This window comes from Dicentrarchus labrax, unplaced genomic scaffold (genome assembly GCF_905237075.1).
Source record: "Dicentrarchus labrax unplaced genomic scaffold, dlabrax2021, whole genome shotgun sequence".
NCBI classification, from domain to species: domain Eukaryota; kingdom Metazoa; phylum Chordata; class Actinopteri; family Moronidae; genus Dicentrarchus; species Dicentrarchus labrax.
This window is the reverse complement of record NW_026136723.1, coordinates 9,214,881-9,238,824: the sequence shown is the minus strand read 5'-3', so window position 1 is coordinate 9,238,824 and position 23,944 is coordinate 9,214,881. Positions and strand designations below refer to the sequence as shown.

Genomic DNA, 23,944 nt, shown 5'->3' with positions numbered 1-23,944 from the left:
ATGCGAGGTAATGTAGGTATAATGTAAGGTAACGTGAAGTAATATAGGTATAATGTAATGAAATTTAAAGTAATATAGGTATAATGTAATGTAATGTAAAGTAATAGAGGTATAATGTAAGGTAATGTAAAGTAATATCGGTACAATGTAATGAAATTTAAAGCAATATAGGTATAATGTAAGGTAATGTGAAGTAATATAGGTATAATTTAATGTAATGTAATGTAATATAGGTATAACGTAAGGTAATGTAATATAGGTCTAATGTAAGGTAATGTGAAGTAATATAGGTATAATTTAATGTAATGTAATGTAATATAGGTATAATGTAAGGTAATGTAATATAGGTCTAATGTAAGGTAATGTGAAGTAATATAGGTATAATAGGTATAATGTAATGTAAAGTAATGTAGGTATAATGTAATGTAATATATGTATAATGTAATGTAATGTAAAGTAACAGCTATAATGTAAGGTAATGTAAAGTAATATAGGTATAATGTAATGTAAAGTAATATAGGTATAATAGGTATAATGTAATGTCAAGTAATATAGGTATAATGTAATGTAATATATGTATAATGTAATGTAATGTAAAGTAACATAGCTATAACGTAAGGCAATGTAAAGTAATATAGGTATAATGTAATGTAAAGTAAAGTAATATAGGTATAATGTAAGGTCATGTAAAGTAATATAGGTATAATGTAATGTATTGTAAAGTAATAGAGGTATAATGTAAGGTCATGTAAAGTAATATCGGTACAATGTAATGAAATTTAAAGCAATATAGGTATAATGTAAGGTAATGTGAAGTAATATAGGTATAATTTAATGTAATGTAATGTAATATAGGTATAATGTAAGGTAATGTAATATAGGTTAAGAAGTAAAAGTAATACGGTAATAATGTATGTAATGTAATATATGCATAATGTAATGTAAAGTAATATAGGTCTAGTGTAATGTAATGTAAAGTAACATAGGTATAATGTAATGTAAATTAATATAGGTCTAATGTAAAGTAATATAGGTATATTGTAACTTAATGTAAAGTAATATAGGTATATTGTAATGCAATGTAAAGTAATATAGGTATAGTGTAATGAAATGTACAGTAATATTTGTATAATGTAATGAAATTTAAAGTAATATAGGTATAATGTAATATAATGTAAAGTAATATGTGTATGATACAATGTAAAGTAATATAGGTGTAATGTAAGGTCATGTAAAGTAATATAGGTGTAATGTAATATAATGTAAAGTAATATAGGTATGATATAATGCAATGTAATGTAAAGTAATATAGGTTTAATGTAATGTAAGGTCATGTAAAGTAATATAGGTATCTTTTAACGTAAAGTAATATAGGTATAATGTAAGGTAATGCGAGGTAATGTTACGTAATTTATATGGCATTGCAAAGTCATATAGGTATAATGTAAGGTAACGTAAAGTAATATAGGTATAATGTAATGAAATTTAAACTAATATAGGTATAATGTAATGTAATGTAAAGTAATATAGGTATAATATAATGTAAAGTAATATAGGTATAATAGGTATAATGTAATGTCAAGTAATATAGGTATAATGTAATGTAATATATGTATAATGTAATGTAAAGTAACATAGCCATAATGAAAGGTAATGTAAAGTAATATAGGTATAATGTAATGTAAAGTAATATAGATATAATGTAAGGTCATGTAAAGTAATATAGGTATAATGTAAGGTAATGTAATGTAATATAAGTATAATGTAAGGTTATTTAACGTAATATATGCATAATCTAATGTAAAGTAATATAGGTCTAGTGTAATGTAATGTAAAGTAACATAGCTATAATGTAATGTAAATTAATATAGGTCTAATGTAAAGTAATATAGGTATATTGTAACTTAATGTAAAGTAATATAGGTATATTGTAACGTAATGTAAAGGTATAATGTAATGAAATGTAAAGTAATATTTTTATAATGTAATGAAATTTAAAGTAATATAGGTATAATGAGTAATAATATAGTTATAATGTAAGGTCATGTAAAGTAATATAGGTATAATGTAATGAAATTAAGAGTATAATGTGGTAATGTAAATCGGTACAATGTAATGAAATTTAAAGCAATATAGGTATAATGTAAGGTAAAGTAATATAGGTCTTATGTAATATAATGTAAAGTAATATGTGTATGATACAATGTAAAGTAATATAGGTGTAATGTAAGGTCATGTAAAGTAATATAGGTGTAATGTAACATAATGTAAAGTAATATAGGTATGATACAATATAATGTAATGTAAAGTAATATAGGTTTAATGTAATGTAAGGTCATGTAAAGTAATATAGGTATCTTGTAACGTAAAGTAATATAGGTATAATGTAAGGTAATGCGAGGTAATGTAGGTATAATGTAAGGTAACGTGAAGTAATATAGGTATAATGTAATGAAATTTAAAGTAATATAGGTATAATGTAATGTAATGTAAAGTAATAGAGGTATAATGTAAGGTAATGTAAAGTAATATCGGTACAATGTAATGAAATTTAAAGCAATATAGGTATAATGTAAGGTAATGTGAAGTAATATAGGTATAATTTAATGTAATGTAATGTAATATAGGTATAACGTAAGGTAATGTAATATAGGTCTAATGTAAGGTAATGTGAAGTTATATAGGTATAATTTAATGTAATGTAATGTAATATAGGTATAATGTAAGGTAATGTAATATAGGTCTAATGTAAGGTAATGTGAAGTAATATAGGTATAATAGGTATAATGTAATGAAAGTAATGTAGGTATAATGTAATGTAATATATGTATAATGTAATGTAATGTAAAGTAACAGCTATAATGTAAGGTATGTAAAGAATATAGGTATAATGTAATGTAAGTAATATAGGTATAATAGGTAAATGAATGTCAGAATATAGATATAATGTAATGTAAATATGTAAATGTAATGTAATGTAAAGTAACATACAAACGTAAGGTAATGTAAAGTAATATAGGTATAATGTAATGTAAAGTAATAAGGTATAATGTAGGTCATGTAAAGTAATATAGGTATAATGTAATGAAATGTAAAGTAATAGAGGTATAATGTAAGGTAATGTAAAGTAATATCGGTACAATGTAATGAAATTTAAAGCAATATAGGTATAATGTAAGGTAATGTAATATAGGTCTTATGTAATATAATGTAAAGTAATATGTGTATGATACAATGTAAAGTAATAAGGTGTAATGTAAGGTCATGTAAAGTAATAAGGTGTAATGTAACATAATGTAAAGTAATATAGGTATGATACAATATAATGTAATGTAAAGTAATATAGGTTTAATGTAATGTAAGGTCATGTAAAGTAATAAGGTATCTGTAACGTAAAGTAATATAGGTATAATGTAAGGTAATGCGAGGAAGTAGGTATAAGAAGGTAACGTAAGTAATATAGGTATAATGTAATGAAATTAAAGTAATAAGGTATAATGTAATGTAATGTAAAGTAACAGAGGTATAATGTAAGGTAATGTAAAGTAATATCGGTACAATGTAAGAAATTAAAGCAATAAGGTATAATTTAAGGAATGGAAGTAATATAGGTATAATTTAATGTAATGTAATGTAATATAGGTATAATGTAAGGTAATGTAATATAGGTCTAATGTAAGGTAATGTGAAGTAATATAGGTATAATTTAATGTATTGTAATGTAATATATGCATAATGTAATGTAAAGTAATATAGGTCTAGTGTAATGTAATGTAAAGTAACATAGGTATAATGTAATGTAAATTAATATAGGTCTAATGTAAAGTAATATAGGTATATTGTAACTTAATGTAAAGTAATATAGGTATATTGTAATGCAATGTAAAGTAATATAGGTATAATGTAATGTAAAGTAATATAGGTATAATAGGTATAATGTAATGTCAAGTAATATAGGTATAATGTAATGTAATATATGTATAATGTAATGTAATGTAAAGTAACATAGCTATAATGTAAGGTAATGTAAAGTAATATAGGTATAATGTAATGTAAAGTAAAGTAATATAGGTATAATGTAAGGTCATGTAAAGTAATATAGGTATAATGTAATGTAACGTAATATAGGTATAATGTAAGGTTATTTAATGTAATATATGCATAATGTAATGTAAAGTAATATAGGTCTAGTGTAATGTAATGTAAAGTAACATAGGTATAATGTAATGTAAATTAATATAGGTCTAATGTAAAGTAATATAGGTATATTGTAACTTAATGTAAAGCAATATAGGTATATTGTAACGCAATGTAAAGTAATATAGGTATAGTGTAATGAAATGTAAAGTAATATTTGTATAATGTAATGAAATTTAAAGTAATATAGGTATAATGTAATGTAAAGTAATATAGGTATAATGTAATATAATGTAAAGTAATATGTGTATGATACAATGTAAAGTAATATAGGTGTAATGTAAGGTCATGTAAAGTAATATAGGTGTAATGTAATATAATGTAAAGTAATATAGGTATGATATAATGTAATGTAAAGTAATATAGGTTTAATGTTATGTAAGGTCATGTAAAGTAATATAGGTATCTTTTAACGTAAAGTAATATAGGTATAATGTAAGGTAATGCGAGGTAATGTTACGTAATGTATATGGCATTGCAAAGTCATATAGGTATAATGTAAGGTAACGTAAAGTAATATAGGTATAATGTAATGAAATTTAAAGTAATATAGGTATAATTTAATGTAATGTAAAGTAATAGAGGTATAATGTAAGGTCATGTAAAGTAATATAGGTATAATGTAATGAAATTTAAATTAATATAGGTCTAATGTAATGTAATGTAAAGTTATATAGGTATAATGTAACGTAAGGTAACGTAATATAGGTATAATGTAAGGTAATGTAATATAGGTATAATGTAATGTAACATAAATTAATATAGGTATAATGTAATGTAATATATGTATAATGTAATGTAATGTAAAGTAATATAGGTATAATGTAAGGTCAAGTAATATAGTTATAATGTAATGTCACGTAATGTAGGTATAATGTAAGGTCATGTAAATTAATATAGGTATTATGTAAGGTAATGTAAAGTAATATAGGTATAATGTAATGTAATTTAATCGAATGTAATGTAATGTAGTTACATATAATATAATACAATATAATGTAATTTCATGTAAAATAATATAATGTTAAGTAATTTAATGCAGTTTACTATAATGTAATGTACAACACAGCAATATAATACAATGTTGAAAAAGATATTGTTGGCTCACTGAACATCCTTTGTGGTGTGCACATTTAAACACTAGATCCAAAAATCTGTTTCAACAGTTTATCTCAGTCGGTAGGTAGGTTTTATGGTTTGCACAGGTGTTTGGTGGATGTGAATGTGGATGATTTTTTCTATACAAAAAGAATATTAAAGAAATGTTCCAAATCTAAAAAGTTACAAACACACAAACTACTAATAAGAAATAAATCAGATAATTTAACTTACATCATTAATGCATCCACGCATGTAATGTAATGCAATTCAATATAATACAATATATTATGTAATGTAAAGCAATGTAAAATAATATAAAGTAATGTAATATAATATAATGTAAAGGAAAGGAAAGGAAGTGAGCTACAGTAGTCCTATATAAAAACAGGAAGTCAGGTATGCTCGCTTACATAATGATACACCTTTGCATTCATTGCTATCAGTTATTAATATGGTAAAAATGACTCACTCTTTTATACTCTGATTTCTTTTTTTATTTACTGACTTGAAGACGACTTGCGGAGACACAGGTATGGAAATCATTCCTAACATTATCTAAAGAGTCATGCAGCTCTTGTTATTAGTGACTGGCTCATTCTTTATCTTCCTCACTGTGTTGTGTGTTTTCACTCAGGCCGAGATGGCTGTAACTGGCAGAGGTATGCTCGTCATGTCTTATTTAATTATTCAAAGATGATTTATCTCTCTCACTGTGCGTGTACTTTGATGTTTTTTCCACAGGTGCAGGTGGCTGTAGCGGATAATGGAAATACATCTTGACAACATTATTATCACTTTGAATGAATAATTCCCTGTGTTGTATTTTTATGTTCCCCCAGCTGCTGCCACTGGCTCACCCCAAACACTGTCCAGAGGGGAAAAGGGGAACCGAGTGTCCTTCTGCTAGTAAACAGCCGCTCCACCACCAGGACCGCTGCAGCGCCTCCCTGTGGCAACCTGGAAGACCGAGGCTCATTCATTCATCAGTACATCCAGTTTCCATGACGATGAAGAATAAATGCTCCCTCCCAACCAGATAAGACGACTGAGGAGGGGAGATGGAAAACAAAAGTCGACAATATAAGTAAAGCCTTTTATTAAGACTACAAACGTAGCTCCAGTAACATAAAGTTGTGATAAACTAATAACATTACAAACTGTATGTTGATGTTATTTGATCTTATTATATAAAATAGTCATGACTTTTTTTTTATGTCAGGGAGGACTCCTGTGTCTGCTCCTGGGGCACCTGAGAGTGGATGTCAATCAGCACCACGGCACTGCACTGAACACAGTTCTGTAATCAACCTGCCTCCTGACCCCAGACGACGGCCCCCAGCCAAGAAGATGGAGAGCATCTGCTCGCCTCCACGTGCTGCGATCGTAGTGAGGGCTTAATTCACTGAAACAGACGTCTGTCAAAACACACTTATCAACACAAATACTTCCTTGTGTAAAAATGATGCTCTGTTTGCACCTCATACCATTAGATCACAAGTTAACATGTGATGACGTTTTAGTATCAGTGTCATGAAAACAAACATGTCTCATAAGCAGCTGATATACAAGTTCAGATTTTTCAAATTTAGGCCTGAACATCCACAACATCATACTTCTCACTCTTTAAACTGAACAAAGAAACCAGAGAAGTCATCAGAAAGTCCAGTCCAACGTCTGATAAAGGATTAAAATGGCCTGAAGGCAATGAGGCCTAAAGTTTGGGAGGGTCAGACACAGATTGAAGCAGTGGACTGTGGCTCTCAAAGCAGACAGCCGAATCTACACAGGAACAGAGCCTGAAATATTTCAACGTCAGCCTGTAAAACAACTTTTTTTTTTTATGCAACCTTGCAGAATCCAAGAACACTTGAAGCTGCTGTAAAAGTGCATCCATCTTAAATACAGGATGCAACACCAAAAAACAGGGGAAAGATCCAGGGCTGAATACTTCCTGAAATGTGCGCTCCATTGTAATAACAGCTCAGCTTAGCCATTTATTTTGTCGTGGCCTTTACTCCTTCCTTTAATATGTTCCCTTCCCTACCTTGAAAGCAAGGGAGAAATGTAGGAGCAGTTCAAACTACTAAGTAAAAAAATTATAAAGTTGACAATGTACAAAAAATATATATAATACAGAAAAGCAGGCACAAATTCAGATTCAAAACTATACTATTAACTACAGTTAAATATTTTCACAGGTGAGCTGAGAATCCAGCTTTCTATAATACCCGAGGCCTAAACCTGTCCTTAAAATAACAATCCCAAATGAGATTTTCACAACAATAAAATAGCAAAGAATATTTAATATTTAGTTGTAAACAAATCTGGATTTTGCATTATCAGACCATAACTAAAACAGTAAAGACAAAATATTTTCAACCTTTTCAGCACTGTCTTACAAAATAGGGCCTTTTGTAACAACTGAAAAATCAGTCTTCAACTTGCACCTTTTTAGAAAGAAATGCTCAAACACTGGTCTAAACAATATCTCTTGATTTATCAGAGCAGAAACTCTAGTTTATACAACACATGAGCAGTCTATCAAAGTGAAAAACAAAATGAAAAATTTTATATTCTATATGTAATATTCTTTTCTTTTATGGCCCTGAACTGTAGCTTCAGTAGTTAACTACACAAAAAAATGGCAAAAAAGTAACTGAACTATTTGAATCACTTTGCAGATGTGAATGTAGTTGAACTGTGGGACAGCTACTGCAGAATGTAGTCAACCTACTAGTTTCTTCAGCTTCAGCTCAGCACAGGTTGAACTCTCAGACTGAACCACTGGCCCAAGTATCACAGCCATGTGTGTACGTATATCTGACTCGACCCTGACTCAAACAAGCTGAGGCCATGGCCTCCATAATGACAGCACATTTTGTCACCACTTTTATTCTGGCCCTAGCAAACACATTTCTTTGTTTAGATGAGTGGAAATGTTGCCATCTTGTGTTAAGAAGTGAGCTAATACCACTTTTTAAAAAAATGTAGAATTTAGTGCCAGTTTGGTCAAATTGATAGTGATTGATGTCTAACACTACACATTTTATCAGCTGTTCAATTGTTTTACGCAGTAACTTAGTCAATAGATGTACAACGGAAGGTTTTGGTGGCATTTAACATTAGCTGCTGACTTTGCCATACCTTTAAGTTACAGAACAGCTCACCGTGTTATTAAGATACCTTATTAACATATTGCTGATAATTAATCAATTGGATAATTCAGCTCTACTTGGCACTTACCTGGTTCAAATGTGACTCTCGGCTTGAATCGAGTTTCATCATCTTGACCCCAGCTGAACGTTCCCATATCACACCTTAAAAATCACTCAAAGGAAGTCAAGATCACAGCCATTGTTTACAATTTTATTGTTATTGTTTTCTCGTCATCAGATAAAAGCAGATAGAGAGGAGCATAATAATCAGAAACAGCGTGCAGCTTTGGGGTTCCTGTCCAAAGCCGGACGAGAGAACTGAGGTGAGTATACGTTAACAATACAGGGCAAACCCCACCGTCATAAATGCTACATAACACTGTCCGTATCATAAACAGTCACAACAACGGCTGCTGGCACTTTCATGACAGTCAGCCTGTAACACATTCATGACACAGAGTTATTCTGAGGTAAGCTAGAGTTGGCTAGTGTTGTACTGAGCAAATAAACATCTATGTACTGTATATCTATAGTGTCTTCACTGTGTCATATCCTGTTCCTGTAAGCACAGTTTACTCTGTAGCAGCTCATCTCTACCTTGGCATAGCTTTGGCATTAGGAGGTAACATGGTAGCGCCCTGTTGGGGGCCGTGTGAGAACAAGCGTCTTTGTCCATTTCATGAACATTTAGGGAGTAACTCCCAAGGCCTTGGGCCAGTCATTATAGGGGACTAAGTAATGCAGAGTTTAAGTCGACTATTCATATTTCAAGTTTGACAAATAACAGTTTCTATATAAGTGCTAATGTAATTGGAAGGAAAGCACCCACAGACGTGTGTATATTCTCTGGGTTATGTACATGTCTAATGCAGGTACAGTGTGTTAACTCCCATCTTTCAATTATAGTGAGATCCACTTTGAAGTGCAGCTTTGCAGTCATACAAATTTACATGAGCTTAAGCTTTAGCTTATTCCAGTAGAAGAGAAGGTGCTTGTAGCATGTAGAACGACGCATTATGATTTTTGATCACATTGGTTTTAGCGTTCTTTCAAACGTTAAAAAAAAAAAAAGAAAAAAAAACTCAGAGTAGACTTGTGTAGTCTTGCTTCTCTGGCTGAGTTGAGGATTGAGACAGACTCTGAAATGAGGACTACAAAAATGACCAAACAGCAGCATTCAGTATAACAAAGAAGACAGATGATACTATGATATATTGTCCTGGGCTTGTTTTGCTAATATAAAAAGGTATAAATAACACATCCTGTTTTGGTTAAACACAGTTAAGATGAAGAAAACAAAGCATATGTTAAAGACAACTCTTCACTGTCTTTATCCACCTTTTTTTTTGGGATTACCTGAGATTGCAGTTGTCCCTCAGGGCTTTATGGATTTGATAGCGTCAGCACACGTCGACTGATCGACTGATTGAGGTTAGAGTCTTACGAACCAGATGGAGTCAAAGACATTCGAGCAAGCAGAGGGCTTTCGTGTCACCATAAACTAGATCCATGATAGCGTACTTTATCCCCACACCCAATCACACCTGACCTGCAGGCTCAGCACGTTCATGTCACCGCAGTCCATCAAACAACCACTCTGAAAGGCTAAAAGAAGGCGTGTAGCAAAGAAAAGAGAATAGGTGTAGCTTAAAATGGGCGAGGTATCCTTTACATAATTCTCCCTCTAAGGAATTTAGGCTTTTTAATACCATCTTGGAATGCACTATATATTGAGATATATATATATATATATACTGTATATTGCCGTTAATATAAGCAGGATTACTGTTGATAAATACAGTGGCCTCCTTACCATCAGAGGCACCTCAGCGAGCTTCGGCACCCTTCTCCCTTTGAGTTTTGGGTGCCATAGGCCCCAAAGGCCCTACGTGGGTGGAGAAGGAGACACTTATTCTTTTCCTATTTCATCTGATTAAAATTCAAAACACGATGATCCAAACTCCACCAGCTTTGGTCACTCTTCATCCACAGTCTCCCTTTTTGAATCCTCCTCTTTCTGATCCAGGACCTGAGGGGTGGGGCTCGGCAGGGCTGCAACCTCTGTAGTAGCCAATGAGGACGGGTCTTGTTGGTCAACAATCCTGAGGGAAGATGGCTCTTCCTGTGGAAAAGAACGGATGAAACATTTGGATTTACACTCTGTACGATTAGATACACCATGTTGGCACAAAGCTGTAGTTTTTTATTGTTGCTAGCAGTTTAATCAGCCTGTTAAAGAAACATGCTGGTTTATTTCAACCTAGCATATTTCCCATTAATGTGGTTATGGGTTGCCCAAACAACTACTGCAAGCCTCCTACAGTTTCCTAAAGGAACATGACAACAGAGAGCGTTGCTGTTTCAGGGTTCTGAAGCTGCTGGCCACACAGTGTGTTAATGTGCTCCTTATCTGCTGTGACCAGCCAAGAGATGGCCCATGTTCCTGCTGCTGCCCCAGAAACTCGCTGCTATTTCTCAGTTTGGACTCAAACTAGCTCTTATGATCACCCACCTCTGCCTTGGCTAACACACAACATGACATGGTGCCAGTGACGACACTGGTAAACAGTTTGCAGCTGACTGTCAACAGAGACACGCTGAAGACTGCTAAGTGTTATGGCTGCTAATAGAGTTTTCTCAAGGCAAAAACTCCCACCTATCAAACAGAGGTGTAAATGATAACATTTATTAAGAAGTCACATTCCTGCAGCTATTTCATAGCAATAATGTTGAATATGCGTTTAAACCCCACACACTGGCCAGTTTGAAGGAGAACATTTTCTTGCTAGTATAGCCATCTGAATGTGTGCGACTATAAATGCTAAAATTATTTTATTGACGGTTTTCTTCTCAAGCAACTGGCTAAGTGGCATCGAGCTGACTTACTTGCTCTGAGAATCGATGATTCACCTGATCTGCAAACTCTTGCATCTCTCCCTCCTCACCATTAGAGTGGCAGCTCGGACTTGGCACCTCAATTCCATGGCTTTCCAGAATGGCAGCTTCTGGTTGTGTCAGACAGAGGCAGTGGTAAGAGATGGAAACATATATCCACAAATGGAGACAAACATGGCCAAAAGCCTCCTCCTGTGATTCTACACATCCATGCTGTCCACAGAAAACCATGCGTCTCCACCTATTAGCGATTTTGAAAACTGAATGCTTAAGTGTTCCTTTATGGGTTGAACAAAGCTCCCACATCTAAGTACACTGTTTAAAAGCCCATGGATTGTTACATGTCACAACAATGGGCAAGTTCTGAGGTCCTCACCGATATTCGCTCTTCTCTTCATCTCCTTCCGACGGTTGGCAAACCAGTTGTACACCTTCAATGCCGTCACACGCTCAAACTCGGATAGCTTACAACCTGAGTGATGATCGCACATAATTTAAACAAGAGATTTAATTTTACACAAAACAAGCTCTGGTGCCATTTTAAAAGGTCAAATACACCAATTACAAAATGCAATCACTAAAACTCCTATAAACTCTAGGTGACACATTAATATGTGTTTCAGTGTGCTTGCAGGTGGATAAAAATCTATTTTTAATAAAATAATATTCATATTAAGGCTGAGACTAATTATTCTCATTGTCAATTAATCCATCATTTACTTTTTGACTGATCTTTTAGTTCAAAAGCTCAGTCACATACAGTTTTTATTGATATGAAGCAAAGACAAGTAGGAAATCTTTACATTTAGAAAGCTGGAAAAAACAAATGTTTTGTATTTGATTGTGACTAAAAATTATTATTAAAATATCCATACATTAATTACCTGTCAATCAACGGACTTATCAATTAAATTAAATAGGGTGCCAGACTTGTGACAGGAACAGGCCTCTGTACAGTTACAGTACCTGGTTTCTGAATGACTGAGTTACAGGCGTTGGCAATCTCCTCTCGCTTCGCTTCATCTGGGTACTGGTTCTCCATGAAGAAACTGTAAGAGACATCCACAGTATTGGAAACAGTTCAATCACACTGCGTCACAGCCTGCACGTTTATGAGAAGACCAGTCTCGGCAGTGCTAGTTACGCCCTCATTTTATACCTCATCAACTTTTAGTCTTTGTACTGAACCAGAAGAGAGGAAGGACTATATTTATACAGTGGAAGAGCATCCTCGCTGTAAAGGAATAGATTAATGAATGCATTAAGTGGATTAATTTCTGCAACTCAAGCATAGCAGGCTTAAATCTTTTCCAAGCCCTATAAATATGCAGATTCTCCGGTAAAAACTGAAATTTATATATCCAGGTAGAGATCAAAGAAACCATTCTCTCCCCCCCTTTTCCTCTTCAAATTTTCCTCACCCGTGTCTAGCTTCTTTATATCCCTCCAAGGCTGAAAAAGAATCATTATCTCACATTACAAAACACACAGGGATCAATTTCTTCCAGCCCTCTCTCCTTCTCACCCTCTGAGTTGCCCTATCCTGTCCACTGTGACACACACACACACACACACACACACACACACACACACACACACACACACACACACACACACACACACACACACACACACACACACACACACACACACACACACACACTCACACTCACACTCACACTCACACTCCACACCATCTTCACCTCTACTGTATCGTCCTTGGGTCTAAACTAGCTCATAAGGATCAGCACTGCAGTAGCATTGCGTAATCCGGGGGGCACTGCTGGTGAGTGTTGTCTGAGGGCCTGTGTGGTCTTATTACTGTGAGTGCCCAGACTGCACACTATACTTACAGCAAGCATGTAATAGAGGAATCAATTGCACACAGTGGGTAGCACTGTAGAGGGATGCCTACTCCTCTTTCTCTGCATCCTTCTGAGTTACTGAGAAGACTGTCTGGGACAAATATGTTACAGAGAAGCAGAGACATAATACACCACATCAAAAAACGGCATAATAACCTGAATGGTACAGATCTGCAATAAAGGCAGGGAGTCACAGCAGTGAGGTAGTAAAGGACATTTCACCCTGGGAAGGTTATTAATATTAACAATTACCTCAAGCGATTCTGCATTCCTATCATATCTGAATAACAATCCATGACCTGATACCAGCACGGACGTGTTCAAACACGCACAGGTTTTCTGCAGACCTTGGCTGCTATCGATTACCTTCTTTTGTAGTTCATTGCAAAACACTAGCATGTCTTCAGCAAATGTTTGTGCCATATTTTGACATCGCCCAAAAAAGAGAAAATCCAAATTTGAGTGAAGTGGTTCATCAGATTGAGTTATTCTTTAAAGGCAGAATGAGTAGGAAGCATCAGTTGCTGTTTGTAAATACACAATTCAAAGTTGGTCCCACGCAGAGAGACCTGTGTTGGTTGAACAAGCTGGAGAGTGATGAAGAGAGGAAGCAACGTTATTTTACGATTGTTTGATGGCGGTTGCATTCTAAAGCACAAATAAACGTGGCCACACCCCCACAACCCTGCAAGAAGGAGCCACATTGCTGGATTTTGTATGAATGCACCCAAAGCCACGCTTCATCCCGCTGTGTCCTCTCTCTGCTCTGCGTGTGTGTGCGGCTCAGCCCCACCCTTGGTCAAACAAACACACAGACCAGCAGCGCTTTACACAAAAAATGAGCAGAGGAGAGAGACGGAGACAGTGAAGTAACCTGTGCAGCATTCAAATGTTCATTCACAATTCAAATGTCAATGTTATGAAACAAAGCTTTGAAGCTTTTAATTATTCAGTACAGCCCAACTAAACACAAACTTAATGTATGTGAGACATTTCAGTTTGGCTTTTTACAGCAAACCAAAAAAATCATTTCATCAAATCAGTTCATTTAGAGCTGAAACTGTTAGCAGATCAAAAGAAAATTACTTTTCATTAATCCTTTGCCAAACATTCAATCTTCTTCAATCTTCTACATTATGAGGATTTGCAGTTTTTCTTTGTTCTTTCTTATAGGATTGTAAGCTGAATATCTCTGGCTTTCAGATTGTGAGTGCAACAAAACAAATGACTGTGTATTTGTATGCCACACTGGCCTTTAGGAAATTGTGATTTATTACTATTTTCTGACATTTTAGACACCAAAGGATTAATCAAGTATAAAATAAGCCTCACTTGTAGCCCTAGCTCATTTTATAAACAGTAAAATCAGCTTTACTTGACCAACTCCTGCTCACCTCTCCATGATTGATTGGCACTCCTTCCTCCAGGTGAACCTGCTTCCTCTACGCAGCCTCAGAGGCCCGCCCACCATCCCTGCTCTGTCGCCAGCCATGATCCCTGTCCTCCAATCAGGTTCCTCCTTCACCAAAGACCGCATTGATAAGGTGGCCCCTGTAGAAGAGAGCACATGCCAATTTAACTGTTTGACTAACTGACAGTGGACGTGTTTTAGGGTCCAGCAGCCTGTTACACCAGCTGAACAAAAGCTGGATCACAAATCAACACTGAAACTAATCTAGTCTCATTCAGAACTCAGTTGTAACGTCTAATTACGCTATAAGCAAACTACCCATGGTATTTCAAACATTGTCTCAGAGAGTGATGCTTCACCCACTGCATCATTCAGGTAATATGGGACTGAAAGACACCAACTAGTGACAGAAATGAAGAGAACAGACTACTTAAAGAAGGGAGAAAGTAATGTGTGCGATCTCATTTGAACTAGCTAGAAGGTTTGTCCATCATTTATCGATCACTTCTGTTGTACTTTGATGTTACATGGACACTTATGATAAACCATAACAAAAGTCAGCCAAAAACTCCCGTCTTGACCAAAACTGAACAGTGAATAAGATGCAACCGGGTGATGTGAATGGCAATTCAAATGAACGCAGCATAAAATCACACTTTCCACCACACACACCCCACATCATCTATTCCAATTACTGTACAATACAAAGCGTCACAAAGGTCATGTCTATTTCACAATAAATATAAACAGTTGTAATATGTCACAGGAAATACGCTCCTGGTGTAAATATCAAAGAAATCATTCCTCTGGCTCTTCTAACATCGCCATGGTAACAGTTACTAAGGACCCACTTACACCTGCCCGGGAGGTGTACATTTTAGGTGTTCTGCAGGTTTTAGCCAGGTTAAATTTAAGACCTTTTTAATACACTATAGAACAAATTTAATAACTGCAAAGTATAAAAGTATGATGGAAAACCAGTATGGATTATATGGCCTAGAGTGTTTACTATATCACACCTTTGCTTCCCAGCAGTACATAAGAATAATTCCTAACAATGTAATTGATAACCTTAATGCAACCTGGACCCCAGTAAGTGGCAGAAAATGGATGGATGGATTAACCGATGAAAGATCAGCCTTGCTTGAATCAACATTTGCCCATTATGAGCCGATGAGCTTCCTTGATGCTGTAGCTAACCGTAGTGAGAGGTCAGCTTTCCTCAGCACAACCCGGTGTTGGAACAATCCTACTTTTAGTTTATAGGTGTATAACGTCTCCTGCCAGACCACAATTGGATTAAAAAGCAAACACTAAATTCAGTGCTTTTCAAGGCTTGTTAAGCGCTGTAGATACCCTGTTGTATGGTGCGTCATGTTATAGAGAATCTCCTGCACTACGTTCAAACTAAGCTGCATTTGACCTTATAAACAGCTGGTGTGACTTCCTGCTGATACTATGACCGTCAAGTCAAGAGGATTTCAGGAGTATGGAGCCGTTTCATTTTCAGCATTAGAGGACCAATCCTGTCATTTATCGCTGCCTTTTGAGAAATTGAAATGCATCCCAGGCTGAAGTAGCTACGGGGTGAATGGCATGCTGTTTAGCCGATGTGCAGGCGTCTTCGGTGGCAAGCTGCTGAGGCCGAGGGGGGGCAGGGAGGGCGCGGTTACCTGGCTGGGCCTGGGCGGCCGCGGCAGCAGCAGTGTACCATGGCAGCAAGTGCATCAGCAGCTCTCTCTGCCTGCTCCACACTGGGTTGGGGTTGAGGTTGGTGTTGGGGTTGGGGAGGATGTTGGGGAGGCTGCCACTTGCCCCAGCTACCGTCACGTCTCTGTCCCCTCCCCTGGCCCTGGGCATGGGACTCACGCTGTGCTGGCTTTCACTCCACCTCAGCCCTTCAGTCGGGACAAAACCAATGGTCAGGCAGGCCACAGCCAGGGATTAGATTATTGACACCAGTTTTGGCTAATGTAATTGGAAACTGAGCGTTAACGGAGTTAACTGACACACTCCTGTAGACCTCCCTGGCAGTTTTCAGTCATAATTCATTTAAAAACAACTGTCTCCTTTTTAATTTACAGTGTATCTGCCAATTGAAAGTCCATTTGACTGACAACACTGCTACTTTTTAGAATCATGATGGGCAGGTCAATAGGAGCCTATATCAGAAGCAAAGCATTGTGGCCACTGAGAAAATTAGTGATTGTTAGTATCAGTATCTGTTTGTTAGCCATGTAGGAATGAAAACCAGCACCAGAGTACCTCCAGCATCAGGGCTGAGAACTACAGAGGAGCTAAGGCAAAGCTTGGGTGGGTGGGAAAAGAAAAAGGATTAAGATGAAGGGAGACAGCAGGGTCAGCAGATGGTCCATCGGCAGCTTTGTTTATTTAAAAGAACTGATCGTGTGATAATGTGACTTTTGGACTTGATTTATTGTGAACGCATGCTGTCGCTGTTTAAAACCAAATTTTTTAAGCATCTGTATCCCTGTATCCCTAGGACATGGAGAGGTCAGCACCAACCCAAGCTGTTACTCTACCCTGTACAGACAAACCGCATTCACCCACTAAAGTTTCATTTCCAAACCAGAAGCCTTAATATTATTGATTAGCATCTCCTGTGACAGGACTACCTTTATCATTTGTCTTTCCTCTGAAATTATAGATTTGTCTCGTGTCCTTCCTTGACCTCACAGCCCTCGAGGACCAGGATGGAGTTAGCGTGAGGGATTGGAGGTGTGTGGGTTTACCATGCGGGAAGATGGGGGTAGAGGAGATAGATGGAGGGGGAAGGTTAGCAAGCAGTGGTTCATATTCAAGAAAAAAAAAATAATTTTTCATACGAGCCTTCCTTCCTACATTATCTAATCTAAAATCTATTTTCATTAACCTGACATTCACCTCTGAGGCGCTGATCTGCACTTTCTCATAATTAGTCTTCCTGTCCTGACATCCATCATCCCTGCAATGATCTATAATCCTCTGCTCTGTCATTCAAATTCTGCAAAATAGCCCTCGTATCTCCTGTCTAACCCCTGTAACATCCTGACCCGAGTCTCACCTGGGTTATTCCTCTCCAGCAGGTACCAGCGGTAGAAAGCTCTGCGTTTGGAGTCGCTCATCTCCAGACCTTGCTGCAGCAGCCACTGGGAGATGTAACTCTGGCTGATGCCTGTGTGCCAGAGGCAAGGCATGTTATCGTAACACATTAAAGACATTGATTTATTTCATGGTGCGCCGGTAGCATTTGTACTACTGAGACGGGCTGTGAGCCAGCTCTGAAATACTCCTGTTAAGCTAATGAAGCCATTGCAACATCAATACTTTAATTAAGGACATGTGATTTGGTGCAATGCTTTTTCAGGAAGGGACAGGAAAAAAAAAAGTTAACTGATGTGAACATGCTGCTACTTGTGAAGTTCAGCATTTATTGCTTCGAAGTGGGGCCTTGGCTGTGGAAGCTACAAGCCCTTCTCTACCTAGTAATAAGTAGGGTTTCATTCTCAGTGCCAACCTACCCATTAGCTACTGCATTGTTCTTAATCTATTATTATGTTTAATAACCCACTTTCACAGGTAGACTAACAGGCTCTGCTTGAAAAATACGTCTAGCCTAGTACAGTTACATCTCTACCCCGAAACCTTGCAGCCTGTTTTATATTTATTCATCAAATCAAATGGTTGTTGAACTACACATTGTCCAAAATGTTGTATAATGTGACATGCTTTATGTTGTACCATGGGGCATATAATTGATTTGTGTTAAAACTGCAAGTAATTATTTTCACTTGTTACTTTTTTGATTACATCTATTTATCTTTCAGGCAATAAAATGTCCGTTGTGTCTTCACAATTTTCCAGAACCCAAAATAACTTGGGAAGGATGATTTAAAACAGCTTTTTTTGTCCAAATGCTGAAATGTTTTATTTAAAATGATATAAAAACGCAGCAAATTCTCATATTTTAGAAGCTGGAATCAGCAAATGTTTGGATGGCAAGCCACTTTTGGTAAAAGGAGGACTTGTTGGCTATGATTCTGATCAATTTACAAATTACAAAAACACTCTTAATACTAACTTCATAGTTGAACCTGCTCCTTTTTTCTGTGTTCCGATAACAGTTGAGCAAGCCTTATTGGAGCACAGAGCAAAAGGGGGCTTAGGAAGGGTCAATTAGCTTTGTGAGACAGAGGTGAAGTATTTTGTGAACGCATTTGCCATCAGCCAGAGACTAATGTAAGCTGTGTGAGGGTGTGTGACCGACGCGCACTGCGCCACTTTACTCAACTTCAGATGATGAAAATAACTGCGGCCACAGACTGTTTAAAATCAAAAGACCTGCTCCCATACAGCACTGTGGATAACGACAGGTTTCACTGCTTCATGTTTGTAAGGCAACATCTCACTGTTTTTGCCCCCTTGCTCTAGAACACACAGACATACCCCCTTCTGTGTCTATAGAATAATCTAGACACTCAGACAGTGTTGGTGGTCATTACATTACACTTTCATCATGTTCATATGTGCAGAACACTAACATATGTCCAACTTATTGCAGTTAACACTTTCAAATAAAGTTGTGTTCTCCCACACACTTTTCTGTTTTTTTTTTTGTGAGGTCAGATGGGGACCTTCATCAAGACCAGTTAGCTTAACAGCCAGTTATGTTTCATGTTGCCGTTTAATGTGTAGTTGACTATTTCATATCTTGTTTGAATTCAATCAAGAAATTTCTCAAAAATTGTAATTGTACAATACGCTGTAAAAACTTGGTAAAAACATCAGAGACAAAGCAGCAGTACCTGTAACTTGGCCTACGATTGCCTGAGAGATCCTTCGGTTGTTGAGGAAAGTTTTGATCTCTTCTTTCACCAGGTTGCTGTCTCTCCTGCAAAAGCAACAAAAACCCATTGTAGCATTAGAACTATTACGCGGTGGTTAAAACACCAGCCTTTGCTCTGACTAACCTTATTCACTGGTGCTTCTCTTTTTTCAGCCATCCCTAAACACATGACCTGAATTAACTCCACTAAAATTCTGGAGAATAAGCCTGCACCTCTGGGGACAGTAGCTGTCATTATCTGATGTTATAATAGTCTCTCTTTGTCTCTACCATTCTTTTGGTCTTGCTTTCCGACTCGTCCTCGCCCAGCTCTCTGATAACGCTAAGCTCCACCATCCTCCCTCTCCCCTACTCACCTCATGTACTCCTCCACCTTCTCCTCCAGGTCCCACTCCTCCTCTCCCATCATGTCGTAGCTGAATGACCGCTGAACTGCCACGCTGGGAGGGTAGAGGGGCGGAGGCGAGGCCTCGTAGCTATTGCTGGGGGAAAGAGCGGGGCCGTCTAGGCCGGAGGTCTGCGTGGTAGCAGAGGCGAGGGACAGCGAGGAGGAGGAAGATGAAGATGAGGATGGGGCTGGAGCGGCCGTGGTGGGGGTGTTGTTGGATGGGGCGGGTTGAGAGTCACAGTGTGAAGGACGGTGGTCTGGGTCGAGCCTCTCCAGGGACTCCAGAGCGTGGATGATCTGAGGTTTGGTCATGCCGGATAGACGCAGGCGTTGCAGGAGGTCGATCTGTTCGATGGTGTAGCGTGGCTCCACCTCACAGCACTCCATCCTGGCATCTGCATACATAATGGGGGGGTGTACGTTTTATCCAACTGAATTTGAGACTGGCATTTGCAACGAAATACAAGCCCAACTTTGTAAGTGAATATGAACCAACTGTAGCCCTATTAATACCCCAACGCTCTGCATGCTTGGGTTGATTTCTCACCAGATAAACAGCACCCCAAAACTTCACAAAGTGTTACCAAGCCATACACTGCTATATTTATCTCTACTCAGCATCTTTGATAGACCTTAAATTTAGATAATATGTCCCAAACTTTTCCAGAACCTCCATACAAACTGATAAATGATGAAAGGATTATTAATAGATGAAAACCCAAATAAAAAAAGACATGCAGAGCTGAATTCAAACACTACACTACCTTTGATCTGACTCATTTATTTTAGTTATGCTAATGCAAAATAACTTTGAGTACTAATACACGACTGGTTTATTAAAGTGAACTTTGCAAAAGAAAAACTGACTGCATTCTCCTCTGAAGAACCCTTGGGTCATTCTAAAATTTGGCACCCTTTCAAACACTTGGCACCGACACTTGGGGCTAACCTTGCTCCATTTGTCCAGGGGTGGAATTAAAGTAAGATCACCCTGGCATACATAACCTAACATCAGGTCCACTCATCCTAGTCATATCCATCTTTCACTTTCTATACCTGCATGTCCTGTGCAGGGAAGAGAAGAAGCCTAGCACTACAGTGTGAAGATCACATCAAACTCATTTAGAAAATCTGGCAATTTAACATGACCTTGCTTATTTGAAAAGGTAGAAATCTTGGACAACATAACTTAATATGTTTTACAAATCTGTTGAACCCACTCTTTAACTTGGCATAAGTAGGATTTTTCACATCAATACTACCACCAAAACACACAGTGGTGAACCCCAAAGAGCAGAGCCAGCTACCTTTAAAAAGTTGCTCTTGTTAGATGGGAGGTTTGCCGAATTTACCAGAAAGACTCCACGATTTCGTGTGGACCTTTGTTGATAAGCAGGACAAATTTAACTCGCCAGATTTTTTACAAAGAATTTGGTGAGTTTACAGGACAGAGTGGCTCCTATCAGAGCTAACTTACAACATATAAAGTCTGCCAAATAAACCACACCGCTATATGGGGTTTTTTTTTCTTTGTAAAACTAAAACCTTCAAGCAGCAAACTCTCTTCGACTTAAAAAGTAAAGTTAAACCGTGTTCCGTCACTGAGGTTTTCTTACCTGGTGGAGGGGGTGACACAGACAGGCGCCCCGGGAGTGGTTCAGTGCGAGGGGTCGCAGCGGGGACACACCACTGTCGCATGGCTCAGCGGGGTTCAGCTCGGCTGGACCTCTACGGAGTCAGACAGGAGACTTGCTGCAGTGTGTTGCGGTTAAGCTGCCCCTATTAGCATACTGGCAAACCCACAACAGCAGATGACTCGCTAGCAGGCTATGTTGGCTAGGCTAACACCGTCAACTCTGGCTGGTTCCCCTGAGCACAAGCCTCCCATCGATAGCTGCTACTTGTTCTGTTAAGTTGGACAGCACGACCCACAACAGAAAGTGGAACAAAGCCATGCAACCTTCACAATAAAAGGAGTTTGTAGCGTCCTACACTCTTTGCCTCAGATTGTAGTTTCCAAAGAGCAGATATAACGGTTCTTGGACCAAAACCTGCGTTTGGCTGGGATAGAAAACGACACACACTTTGCCCTTGAAATCAGTTTTTGCAAAAGCCTTTTATTTACAATAGGTGGAAGCTAGCTGATGAATTTACCATACAGTACCTAAATTATTAATAGGGGTAAAGTAAGCTAAAAGTTAAAAGGTACTTTACTGTATTTATTACTCTGTATCTATATAAACAACTTTTAAATGCACTGCCTCGTTGTTAAAATCCCAAGTTTAGCTAAAGCCATATGTAAAACATCTGGAGAGACACATTTCACCACAATTATCACAAGATGCCACCATAGACTGTAGGATGCCACTGATTACGCGCACAAATGACGCTTTTATTTTGAAGGACACAGGAAACAGTACTATTGAGTCTGACCAACGAGACACTACAATGTCTTGTCTTGGTTAACAACTTATCTAAAACTTGCACCTTGAATGTTACATTGACAGTATTTCAGAGGGGCTGCTGTGTACGCAACCGTCACGGTCATACCTGGCTGCAAACAAACATTTGGTGTGTTGGGTCGGAGGGCTGGGACGCAGCCAGTTGCTAACGAGTTAGCTCACTAGCTTGCTAAGTTAGCTGATAGCTAGCACCGGAGTGTCCCACCGCGGAGCACCTCTCTCTTACCTCCCGTTGCTGTGGAGAGATAGCGGCAGCCGGCTGGACGGAGAGGCAAGATAGAGAAAACTGTAGAGAAAGTGGCGGTCCAGCCGACCCCTCTGAGGAAAGTAACTCCTCGGTCCGTAGCTGACGGTGAATTTAACGAACAGAGCGTGAACGGTGCGGGGTCATATTGTCTTTCAGCTATGCAGTGGGGAAATACTGTATGCAAATGTGGGGAGTCTGTCTCAATTTATGACCCCTCACCCGATACCACTGTCAAGCTAGCAAGAATTATAATTATGGTTTCCGGTTATACTGTACCTGCTAAAAATATCAGAGCTAAATTTAAACGCCATAGGAGGTCACAATGAATGTAAAGGTTACCTGTGAGAAAAAATAAAATTCAAATACCCACAATGCTCATACACATATATAGTGTATGAAACATTAGCAGTAGCCTAGTTTCAACACTAACAGAAGTTAGTTTATTCTTTTATTTTGGTTGGCTAAAGAAAAATGTCACTAACTCTGTCTGCCTTGACTTAGCACCACCCAGCACAGAAGTGCGTTTGTCTGCAGCTATAAGCTTTGATTTGCGAGCATTTATTGGAGATCTATAAAAAAAAAAGAGAGAGTAAAAAATAATTATGATAATAATAATGGAAAAATGTTCTGTGATGTACTCCCCAATACATACCTGCAGTTTTCTGATGTGGCACTCTGCATTTTGGACATCTCTCTGAAATCACACTACTTATAAACTCATTTGAGATTTCAGATGCTGCTGCTGCTGTGGGATGAATCCTTCACAATGTTCAGATTTTCTCTAAAATACAGTTGACAGTGAAGGATTTGATCTCGCCAGTGGTGGAATGTAACATTTACTCAAGAACTGTACTAAAATACAAATTTGAGCTACTTGTACTTTACTTGAGTATTTTAATCTCGGGCCACTTTACACTTCTACTCCAATACACTTCAAAAGGATATATTGTTATTGAGTGAGTTACTAGTTACTTTACAAATGAAGCACACAAAACATCAGAAAATGTATAAGTGCAGCTGACTAGTATTCGGATAATCGATATAGATATTCTAATAATTGTTAAGTCATTTTTGTGCAGAAACTTTAGAAATGTAATAATGTGCTGCTTTTCCTTTAAATTATTGTTATAATTTTAATAATTTTATTAATTATTGTAATAATTAAAATTACTTTGGTCATTTGAGGTTTGGTCTGTTGGGACCAAACAAGCATTGTGAAAGAGTCACTGCGGGCTCTGGGTAATTGTGACGGCATTTCTCACTATTTTCTCACTATCTTTACAATTACAGCACCCAGTCTCTCCTGGAAGGCACTGTGACAGAAAAAGTAACAGAAGTAGTTGGATAAAGAATGAAAAGAACAGGGCTTAAGGCAGA

At 37.2% G+C, this 23,944-nt stretch overlaps 1 protein-coding gene and 1 long non-coding RNA gene across 6 annotated transcripts in view; one reads left to right on the top strand and one right to left on the bottom strand.

Moving 5' to 3' along the window:
• Positions 1-23,944, top strand: part of LOC127357624 (uncharacterized) — a 340,815-nt gene that overhangs the window by 301,664 nt on the left and 15,207 nt on the right. The gene's annotated exons all lie outside the window — the stretch shown is intronic.
• Positions 8,651-22,725, bottom strand: zgc:91944 (uncharacterized protein LOC436941 homolog). Of its 5 annotated transcripts, none has more exons than XM_051389915.1 (11): positions 22,547-22,724; positions 21,475-21,586; positions 19,827-20,253; positions 19,430-19,515; positions 17,689-17,799; positions 16,298-16,522; positions 14,608-14,764; positions 12,315-12,397; positions 11,725-11,820; positions 11,340-11,455; positions 8,651-10,575 (listed from the first exon to the last, which is right to left on the bottom strand). In XM_051389915.1, the coding sequence occupies exons 2-11, from the start codon at positions 21,554-21,556 to the stop codon at positions 10,429-10,431; spliced, it is 1,530 nt and encodes a 509-aa protein (XP_051245875.1). In that variant the 5' UTR covers positions 21,557-21,586; positions 22,547-22,724; the 3' UTR covers positions 8,651-10,428. The 5 variants fall into 5 exon arrangements, with proteins under 5 accessions (XP_051245875.1, XP_051245873.1, XP_051245878.1 ...); XM_051389913.1 differs by having other exon boundaries at positions 11,340-11,458; positions 22,547-22,721; XM_051389918.1 differs by lacking the exon at positions 16,298-16,522 and having other exon boundaries at positions 22,547-22,725.

Excerpts from the sequence above, each read along its gene's own strand:
- zgc:91944 (XM_051389913.1), bottom strand. The coding sequence starts at position 21,556 with ATGCGACAGTGGTGTGTCCCCGCTGCGACCCCTCGCACTGAACCACTC. Across the intron at positions 17,800-19,429 it reads AATCGTAGGCCAAGTTACAG|GCATCAGCCAGAGTTACATC; the intron begins GTACTGCTGCTT and ends TCTGGCACACAG. Across the intron at positions 14,765-16,297 it reads GGCCGCCCAGGCCCAGCCAG|GGGCCACCTTATCAATGCGG; the intron begins GTAACCGCGCCC and ends TCTCTTCTACAG.